This window comes from Varroa jacobsoni, unplaced genomic scaffold, assembly GCF_002532875.2.
Source record: "Varroa jacobsoni isolate VJ856 unplaced genomic scaffold, vjacob_1.0 scaffold_1132, whole genome shotgun sequence".
Lineage (NCBI taxonomy): Eukaryota > Metazoa > Arthropoda > Arachnida > Mesostigmata > Varroidae > Varroa > Varroa jacobsoni.
In genome coordinates, this window is record NW_019214034.1 from 37,980 (window position 1) to 48,801 (window position 10,822).

General features: G+C 39.8%; 2 protein-coding genes across 2 annotated transcripts in view; both read right to left on the reverse strand.

Annotated features, from left to right (window-relative positions):
• Nucleotides 1–1,342: 1,342 nt before the first annotated feature.
• Nucleotides 1,343–3,866, reverse strand: LOC111266965 (N-acetyllactosaminide beta-1,3-N-acetylglucosaminyltransferase 2-like). Its single transcript, XM_022844875.2, has one exon. The coding sequence runs from the start codon at nt 3,547–3,549 to the stop codon at nt 2,611–2,613; it is 939 nt and encodes a 312-aa protein (XP_022700610.2). The 5' UTR covers nt 3,550–3,866; the 3' UTR covers nt 1,343–2,610.
• Nucleotides 3,867–6,374: 2,508 nt separating this feature from the next.
• Aldh7A1 (aldehyde dehydrogenase 7 family member A1) overlaps nt 6,375–10,822 on the reverse strand; it is a 5,459-nt gene continuing 1,011 nt past the window's right edge. Inside the window, exons 2-9 of the mRNA XM_022844874.2 lie at nt 9,825–10,065; nt 9,200–9,474; nt 8,649–8,783; nt 8,236–8,415; nt 7,678–7,836; nt 7,184–7,408; nt 6,764–6,856; nt 6,375–6,543 (exon numbers count right to left, since the gene is read on the reverse strand). Of these exons, the coding sequence (XP_022700609.1) occupies nt 6,424–6,543; nt 6,764–6,856; nt 7,184–7,408; nt 7,678–7,836; nt 8,236–8,415; nt 8,649–8,783; nt 9,200–9,474; nt 9,825–10,065 (1,428 nt within the window). The 3' untranslated portion in view covers nt 6,375–6,423. The remainder of the gene's footprint in view (nt 6,544–6,763; nt 6,857–7,183; nt 7,409–7,677; nt 7,837–8,235; nt 8,416–8,648; nt 8,784–9,199; nt 9,475–9,824; nt 10,066–10,822) is intronic.

A 10,822-nucleotide genomic window follows, 5' to 3' on the forward strand; every position in this document is an offset into this window, starting at 1 on the left:
GTCTCGTTGCTTGCCTACATGTGCTACACGTCGGTTTTGAGGGAACGATGTTCGTTCGTATACGTTAGACGAGCATTTTTATTACCCCTGTGATGGGGGCACCATAGCGTTCAACGATGCTTTAAGTATTTACCCATAGTTTCTATCTGTAATAAATAAACTCGAAGCTCCTCATGTTAGTAAAGTATAAACTATGTTCAGAGACGATGTTCTAGTAATAATAATAATAATGATCGCTAAATTATCGCTATTAAGTGTGAATATTCGAATGATTGGACATACACTCCATAAATACTGTCCTTGAGCAACCTATTGTTTTTTTTTACCTAATTTTTGAAACGCAACTCCTATAAATTTGAGAGCTTTGCAATTTCTTCATGTTCCATTTGTTCCGAACAGCTTCTTGATTATTGTAATTGAATTGATTGCTTTTACTTCAATACAGCTCAATAATTTAGCTTATTACACATCTTCACACAAAAATTACCACTGCCTGTCACAAATTTACTGGCCGCTAAATGTTAGCCGCTTAACATTGCTACAGGGGAGTAAGTGAACCGCTTTCTTTAAAAACCGTCTGAGTCATTTTAAGAGCTATCCAGAATGGTTTTCATGTAAAAAGCCATCTTATTCTGAGAATACCTTTGTTTTCTTAACATCAGTTGTTACACAAGAAAAATTGTTTCAAGCTATACCCAGTTAGCAGCAACACCTCAGCAAATAAAAGCACAAAAAAAAAACAGGTTTAACCAAAAAAAAAACAATCTATTAACATTTCTTGTTGTTTTGATGAGGAAAAGCTGTAGTGGTCCCATGTTACATAAGTAAACCAGTAAGAGACTTTGTGCCCACAAAAAAAACACGCCTAAGAAATAAAAATTGGGAAAGAAAAAAACAAAGGGATTACGTGAAGCGAGCCCGACGATGGTGCCCGACGGACTAAAGATCATGCTGACATCTTCTAGTTCCGACATGACTGGTATTTTTCTTTTTTATAAATTGTGACAAGTGGGCAGCAAGCTTCTGAATGTTTCCCATTTCGTCTATATCAAGAGATTCGCTAAAGCTGAGTCGATTAGTTTGTCGGTGACAGTCGTATTGCACGATACAGCGGTTAGTCTACTGGAAAGTTTCAAACTGGTACCTGATAGCCGCGTGTTTCAGGTGGTTCTCAGACGACTCAGAAAGCCCACACGAGCTTCATAGATTATTTTTTGAAGCTCGCATTGATGCGTTATGGACTTTGGATTATACTCTGGATATTTTTAATGGGCTACCTGAAGCTAGGTGGAACTGGTATTAGCAATGGTCCTTTAGTGGCTAACGGATTATTGCTCGAGAGAATTTGGAGGAGGCTCAGTGGTCGACAAAGAGGTTATGGAAGAAGACGTGGAGAATACGCTCATGGTGGATACTGCTGCAGTGCGGGTGGCTACAGGGGAAAGCACGGAAGATATTCGGATGGCGGATATGGGGCTGGTTATCGACGCAAGCATGACAGCAAACATGGCGGTGGCGGTGGACGTCCCGCTGGATACGGACATGGTTACCGGAACACCTACGGTGGAGCAAAAAAAGGAGGATACAAACATAAAGATGGCAGGACAGGCCATGGATATGGTCCCGGTAGAAACTATAGATACCGTCCTGGTTACCGCCGTTACGGCCGAATCTATTACTAGCGACGACAAAGATATAGTTATGGACGAAGTTATAGACAAAGAGGGCACCGCCATTGTCATGTAACTTGTTACTGCAAAAATAGAGCAGAACCTAGAATGGCTAGTAACGAATGCCTTGCGCGTAACCGTATCCTACCTCACGGAAAAATGCTCATTGTGTCATCGAGGATCTAACAAAGGAATAAGCGTTAGAAGCGGAGGTTTATGCTGTGAGTGTTCCTTTACGATTCTATTAGATCGAGACAAAGGGTACATGAGAAGATCAGTGTGAGAAATGTTCTACACCTTTTCGATACAATGTAATAGATACGTCTTATTCATTTTTAAGGACAAATGTGTCTTAGGACACAAGTTTTTGAAGCATATATGCGTACTGAAAAGTTCCAAAAATACTCCATTTCGAGTCATCAGACGAAAAAATTGTATGAACATCATGTGCTTCTCGTTCTATTAATGCTTTTTCTTTATGCTACACTACAGTGTCCTTTGATCTTGCAAATGCGATTTAAAGAACTTACACCAGAAGCTAAGAATTTAATTCAACTTTCGGAATCTAGTACCTACTTTTTGCGTTACAAATAGCACGGTTTATTCGGCGGAAATACTTATTAATTACCAGGAATAAGGGCAAAATAATGGTGAAGAGTTTTTGAAATTGTTCGTATTTTTTAGTACCTCCAGTTCAAATCACTAATTCTTAATCTGGAGTTTAGACGATTTGTCCAATGAATGTCTGTTTTCCTTCTATCGTAGGACACAAGGCGTATGAGTACGTCTGAAACAAAAAATTATGACACTGACGAATGACTGACACCACAACGATAAAAAAAAAAAGACAAAGCTCGTGCACAGTACGGATTTACGAAACATTTTCAGGAAAAACAGAACATTTATTATAAGTATTATTATTGTGAGTGCACACATAGTCTTAGCCTAAACCATCTAGGAGCAGGATTACGTGTTTCCAGTAGCCCATCTGCCACTGTAAATCACAATTCGATTGTACAAGGAGACTGTCATTCAGGCTCGTTATTACGTCGCTGTGGGGAAAGCCGCTGTAGATTTTAAGGTTCTCAGGGATACTACGACGGGAAACTCCAGCTCGGCCAGCAACTAGTCCAGTAATGTATACATCCTCGACTATTATGAGCGGAGGTTCAAATAAATGAATATTTATTCGATTCAATGCATCCTCAGTGAATATATAAAATAGTCCACTTAGGTATGGTGGAAACACGTCAGGATAATACTCATCCTTGCGAAGAGCTTGCTTGCTACAACCACTGTTATGACATCGTTGTACCTTCACATCTTTTTGGTATATACCATACAAATAGCCATCGGTAAAGTGATCCATGTATGATCGCAGAAGATATGTATTGACGAAATTGTCATCATTCGTCTTAATTACGAATCGATAGTCGGTCACGCGTGCCGCCTGCGCAGCCCACCGCACCAAGGCGATAGATCTCAATGTTGAATTACGATAATGCTCATGGACATTAATCTGAACTATATCGTTGTGTAAACTGGCCTCGCCGCGAAGAGCTTTCAGCTGATCGAGCGCATTTGGTCCCACCGGAAGGCCCGTGACAAAAACAACTTGTAACCATTGGGTAGCTCCCCAACTCTGTCGAATTGCGTGGCGTTTTTCTGAATCTTTAACGTTTGATATAATACATATGAGCACGCTTTTATCAGCGCGAAGTCCGTATGGCTGAATTAGAAACTTCAGATCTGCGCTCCAAGTTTGGTAGCTTGATAATTTCCTAGTGTGTCTAAACAGAATTAATCCTCCTCCAAAAATAATGAAAGTCACCAGGCCAGCAAGCACCAGGTAGAGTAGTAAACGCCGAAAGTATCTCATCTGAAATGATTTTATAGTTGGGTAATTACATAAGCGTCCGGTAACTCCGTCCGGGGTAAGCACAGTCTTCACTTGCTGCGTCGCACAACAATCACATGCAGAACCTTCGTGACGTAATCGAGAATAAAGGACGTTAAAAGGAAATCCTTCACGCGTTAGCTTTAATGACCATTCTCGGTAAATTTTAGAATAACGCAAAAAATTTCCGTAGCGTTGGAATAAACGTGAGATAAAAAGCAGTAAAGAACAACGATGTTGATAAGCCAGTTTTCATTACGGGAGTTTTTAGAAATGGTGCAGATATTTGCAGGGACAACTTGCTGGCTATGTCCTAAATTAACTATGTCAATCAGCTAATATTGTCTATGATACCAAAAAACACGACACTACAATTTGTACCTCGTTCGCATTCTACCTACGAGTCACCGGGAACTACTAGCTACGCAAAAGTCAAACTATTACAAAATCGATTCAACTGGATGACTTTGTTCCGCCAGTTACTCTAGATGACTGATCTGATCTGTCTAAATCTGTTATTAAACACGTTTCGATATCCGAATGTTAATAATGATTATATTTTACTTTTTTTTTGTATCAAAAGCAGCGTTTCATCTCGCTTCCGAGTGGTATTTTTAAAAATCATCTTTCGAAATATCGAAGTTACAAAAATCCCACTCGCTTTGCGTCGAACTCTACATGCTTTCTATCATGCAGACAAATTACCTGAAAGTGTGAGGCGAACTCTATTTGTTCTTGGTCTTTTCGAGCTCCTATCGTTCTGGAAGGCTTGTTATACTTGACGGTGCTTGAAAGAACCACAGGAACGTTCTCGTAACCTCGGAGGCACAGTTAAAGACTACTTTCATTTATTAGAACTCATTCTCTGTGGTATATCTGACCAATGTACAATGATGGTGCAAGGTAGTAACAGTACAAAGCAATACCTGGCACCATCATGAACGCACTAGATGCTTGAACCGTGCTCAAGCTTTGAAGGAATGTTCCTCTCCATTATATGTCCTGTAGTGTTTCTTTACCCTGTCGACCAGTCGTTAGCATACGACCAAGTGCTTTTAGTATAAAAACTAATCATCCGCATCTAGTATAACATTTACTATTTAGTTAACTAGGCAATATTAGCCAATAGGCCCTCAGATTTTTTAGGACCGTGTGATCGTAGCCATGAATGTAACGATTTGGACAAGTCGATTAATTTTCACATGAGCAATGAAAAGCACTCTACCGTCTTCCACGACCCACTGGTGAAAGGGTTACCCAACGTTTTTTAATTGTGGAGTACTTCCGATAGCAGTTCTTCTTCGTCTTTGTAACCAGTTTTATTGTCACTTGGATGGCGACCGTTACGTTTAGCAAGTGTTTAGTGGAGTCAGAATGGAGCGGGATTACCGGTGTTAATTTGGGCAACAATGTGTCTAATGGGTGCCAATGTTCTCAAACGAAACACCTGCGCAAAGAGAAAACAATCCGAGTGGCCTGATATTCAATGAAAGTTATTTTTTTTACCGGTGCTCCGCAGGGACTAAATGTAGATATAGCTCAAAGGCTAGTGATTGCTGAGAACAAATTATTGGGTAACTTGGCGCAGACGAAATTTTATGATCAGTATGAAAGCTGATACTAAAATTCATTCAGTGAGTAGTGTTCATGTTGGGTCGTTGGTCACTTTGCCATAAAGACGGATGATGACGTACTCGTTAATATAAAAATATAAGGACTATTTTACCCGTGCTGGGCCATATGCTTATTATAGGCAAAGTAGGAATGAATCGTTGTCAGAACGTAGTAAGTACGGCTTAACAAAGATATAAGTTTTATCCTAATACGCACCCACTTTATCCGCTTAAACTACTTTACGCATCCACTAAGCGAGCCCTACAACGGGACCTATAAACACGAAGCTAGAGCCTCAGTCTCTATTTATTAAAGATGTGTAAAGGTATTAGACTACTCGCTGAGTTACTGTTCTAATACGCTTGATAATATTTAAAGCCAAACTCTTAGTACCTAGCTTCCCAGCTCACATTTCTGGTATCTTACGGTTTTAAAACAACTACTGCAATTACATGTATCTATAGAAATGCAATTTTAGAGTGCATTTATGTTATTTATATATATAGAACAAAAATATAGGAACCTGAACTGAAATGCAAATTTTGGTTGTTGGAACTAACTTTGTACCCGAAAAGAACCCTTACGCACATTTTTTTTAACTTTGAATTAAACGCTTAAAAATAATAATGTATATTACAAAATCAATGTTAGTTATTTTTTTTGGTGCAAGTGTGCATTCTCGTTTGCCATAATAATGAATGAAGAAAAGTCAAATTACTCAATGGGTTTTTTAACATTTTGAAGTAAAAACATAATTCTGCTGGAAGGTTAATTAAAAAATACCAAAAATTGATATTTTTTTTTGAAAAAAAGTGTTCTTTTTTAGATGTAAAACTAGACCTTTTCAGTTCAATGACTTTTTGTGATCAAGAATTTCCGAAGTGCCTAATGTAACGATGCAAAAAAAAAAACTGTAGCAGTACTTGTTTAGTGGAAGGTTTGACTCTAGAAATTACTATATTTCTTGCCGAGACTCTTTTGAATAAGGTGAGATCTTAAATGAAGAAGACTGACCTATAAGCTTTAGTCACTGGGACAGGAGAACGTGTTCCCCTTGGAAGCTGGGCGTTATTTTAAATCTGCTATTTCTAAATACCAATTTAATCGATGATGATGTCGTGCATATACCTGCTGGTATATCGAATTAACAGGCGAGCACATTTACATTAAGTATTTGAAATATTGAAACGACATTTGTAAAAGAAGGTATCGATTTATTCTACAACATGAAATACATTATTTCTACCCAAATTGAATCCCTTGAGCGAGGGGTAACTCTTTTGTATAATTTATGGTACAAGTTGATCTTCGCATATATTGTTTCCATGAGTCACTTCCAGATTCGCGCCCCCAACCAGTGCTCTGAAATTATTAAACAAAAAGGAAAACATTTTAAACGACCATAACACATCATCCCTTCGGCATTAACTTCAAGGAAGCAAATAACTCTGAAAGTATTGGCTTGGATTTTCAAAATCTGGGACTCTCGGTCGTAAAGTAACTAATGTAGCACATAGCTATGCATACAGCTGTATACGAGTTTATTATCAGCTATCGTAGATATTAAAGAACGTAAATATACCTTATTTCCTCCAAAAGCACCTCCAATCTCCGCTCCGTTTGTAGGGATATTTACATTAACAATGCCACAGTCTGATCCTTTTGGGCCGATCCACTGTAAGAAGAACAAGCAGCTTATATTTATTACGTCGTGCGCCAAAGACTAAACACCACAGTAATTCCCTCATGATAGCACTTCTTTTGAAATTCCTATTCCATGGTGAAATCTTTGCCATGATAAAGGGAACAACCCACGGTAAGATAACGTATACTTAGCATCATATACGATGAGAGAAGGCTCAATCGTAATCAGTTTAAATCGCTGTGAGCCGGGAGCCGTTCTAACGGATAAGCCTTCCGAGGAATACCTAAATAAAACCACTTACATTGTGGCGAATCGACCTTCAGTTAATAGACAAATAGAGAACGAGCTTTTTGTTACCTTGAAAACTTTTTCGATATCTTGAGTGAAGAGTGAACTGCTAAGTCCCTGTTTGACCTCATTATTCCAGCGGATGGCTTCGTCGAGGCTTGAACACTTCAGAATGTACACAATGGGCGCGAAGGTCTCCTTCTGCACAACAGGTGAATCGTGTTTGAGGCCTGTTACAATGGTCGGTTCAACGAAATTACCCTCGTGTTCTACACGTTTTCCGCCACAGATCACCTGCGCCAAAGAAAAATAATGGATAAAAACCTTTCCTGCATCCTCCTTTATTCCAAGTACAGCATACGGCTAAACCGCTAAGCACACTTGTATCACAACTTCTACAATATCACGATATTGATGTAGTCCAGAGCCGTCAATTACATAACTTTTTGTAGTTGTTATCCGCTTCTGAGATCGAAGACCAGATCCTTAGGATCAAGCACGACTATGCTAATGATACTGCTGACTATAGTTATTTGATAGAAAGACAGAGCGAGCTCACCGACCTTGCCACCCTGTTCCTGAGATTCCTTTATAGACTGCAGAAACGCGTCGACAGCTTGAGGACTGTGCAAAGGCCCACACAGCGTAGAAGTTTCCAAAGGGTCACCAAGCCGTACCTGCCCGTAAGCCGACGTTAGACGTTCCACTACAGTATCGTGGACCTTTTATTAAACAAAAATATATGTACATGTCGGTTAAACGTTCAAGAGATTTATTTACTTTGGATATAGGATACACGTATATATACAGATTTATTTAGGTAGAAGTAAACGTTTATTAAATGTATGTGTGAATATGTTTCAGCCTCCCGTCGTAGCCGTTCCGTCAGTTAGAAATCACACTTGTTTTAAAATTGTACTCGGCGCATTGCCAGGGCTAAAGTACATACATTTGTGCTACATCTGTGGGCGGACGAATGGGTCAATGAAATTCAAGTTACAAAATTGAGAAAGCTCTTATATATTATCCCATATTAGATTATTGATCTCCTCGCCTCCGCTAAAAACATTATCTAATGCTCAGAACAGGCAATGTGCCAGGAAACAACTGCGCCTGATTACCTTTTCATGCACGATCATCCGCCTTGCCGTCGTGCACCTCTGACCGGCCGTGCCAACGCACGCGAAGAGCGCTGCCTGCACGACCATTTCGATATCTGCTGTCTCGTCTACAAGAATCGCGTTGTTGCCTCCCAATTCCAAAATAGTTTTGCCGAACCTTCCTTGCACCGCAGTGCCTACCTGCATATCGACCGGTGTTCCCGTGTGGCAGAGAAACAAATGACACTGCTTAATCAAAAACAAATCTACAACGATAACGAGCTATAGCTGTCTAATAGATCAACTAGATGAGAACTAGATTGGCCCATGGACGTACACGGATAATAGAGTTTCCCTACAGTAATGCTTGTATTTTTTCCCTCCGCATTTTGCGTATTTTCTGAAAAACCAGTATCTTCAATACTTTTACTTACCTTTTGACCTGCGAGACAGCTACCAGTAAACGAAACTAGTGGCAATCGCTCATCTTTGGCTATTGCTTCGCCGATGTCCGTTGCCCCCGTGACCAGAGAGCATATTGCTCCGGGCAATTTGTTGGCTGCCAACACCTGAACGTACATAAACACCATCAAACGCTTTGAAATCATACGCTATTTTATTATTTTAAAGAAATGATCTCTGACCACAACCAATTACGTTGGTTATTCATGATTACTAAAAAGTAAATACAGAGTCAGCAGCCTTATGTATAAATCTGCGTTGAAATTGCATGAACCCAGTCGACGTTTGTTAAAGCATATGTCCTTCTATTTGGTAGCTATATGTTCAGTTCAAACTATTGAATACTCCTTGACATCAGCTCCGCGTCTACTGTCGCCACAACCATCTACAAGTAACCTTGTGCTGAGTAGCGGCCATCTATCACGTGCAACTAATATATATATATGTATCTACTGCTGTGCAAAAAACAAGCATCATTCACGTTTATCGTACATGCGTATTTAGTTCATAACATTTTTCTTACCTTTTCAATGATTTTGGTCACAGCTACTCCACAAAGAGGCGTGGATGGAGCGCCTTTCCAGACCATCGTGTTACCGCATACCATAGCGATGGCGTTATTCCACCCATAAACGGCAATAGGGAAGTTGAAGGCTGAGATGATCCCAATAGGTCCCAATGGATTCCACTGCTCAAGAAGTACGTGACCGGGACGCTCTGATGGAAATGATTTGCCCCCGAGCATTCGGGAGAGACCCATCGCATAATTGCAAATGTCGATATACTCTTGAACCTCACCTGGTGTGAAAATATTAATAAAGCAATATTTGTATAATCGATCAAGACTAGAACAGTAATCAAAAATAGCACATAGCTAGTCAACGCTAAAAGTTCAAAGCATTTAGATTTACGTCATAGGCTTTAACCTTATCATAGAACTACTAAAAATTCGCAATCTTTAGCTCAAAAGAGTAACTGATCTACCAGATATTTATGCAACATGGAAGAACGAGAACCGAAAGATGCCATTTCGCAAGAAGGAAGCCCGAATTAAAAATGTTTCTGGGTGCCTAAGCGCAAAATTAAAAACAAAAAGAAAGAGATAAATCGGGTGTCTTAACTCATCAGTCTAAAATTAAAGCACATACCTTCTCCTTCTTGGACTATCTTTCCCATTTCGAGTGAGATGAGTCGGCCTAACTGAGCCTTCTTGTCTCGCAGTGCTTCGCCTATTTGATGAACAATTTCACCCCTCCGGGGGGCCGTTAGGTCCACGAAAATGTCCCACGCTTCTGTAGTGGCCTTTATGATTTCGTCATATTCGGCTAGGGTAACCGTGGTCACCTCCGCAATTGGCTTGTTGCTAGCAGGGCATACTGATATCAAAGGCTGTGACAAAAGAAAAATATATATATATAGTGCATCCCTACGCACTGCAGTACCTTATCGTCTTCGTTTCGCTGGAGTAACCTCAGCGAGTTAATGTTGACGTCCATATGCAATTTTATATAAAAGCTAATTCGGAGAAGCCAATTCGTTATGGAGCTAAATTGTTATTTGTGGCAGGCCAAAAAAGTGAAATGGACGTGTCAGTGATTAACAAGTTTCTGCCGCATCCAGTTAATCAGAAAGGTCACCTTTGTTTTCAGCTTCAATTTAGTCCCAGAACGAATACAGGCATTGTGACTGCACTTTAGTCAGCTGGAGAAAGATAGAATGATCCGTTTGCATAATATATCTTGAGAGATTATGTGTATGCATAATGTTTGCGAACACGATCGATCAAACGGATGTCAACGTACTTCTCTAATAGACCTATGTAATACTAATATTTTTTCTGGATTTCACTGTTGTTGTACTTGTTGAAATTGTTGTGTCTACTTTTCGTTAAGTAATGCCCAAAGCGAACATCCAGTAGCAAAGTGCCAGTGTGGCATTGACTGGCACGCTGGCTGGCTGACTCTTTTCGTTGACGATAGCTTTGGTACCGCTCGCATCTTGCCATGACTATCTAATCAACTCAGTCTATCGCAAACATTGACTACCGCTCAAGAGTATGCTATCAGTAAAATGTAGAATCCCTTGAGAGTAAAGTTAGTTGCCCTACCGGAAGTTTGTCGCAATGTTTCGCCAGATATAGTACAGT

Excerpts from the sequence above, each read along its gene's own strand:
- LOC111266965 (XM_022844875.2), bottom strand. The coding sequence starts at position 3,549 with ATGAGATACTTTCGGCGTTTACTACTCTACCTGGTGCTTGCTGGCCTG.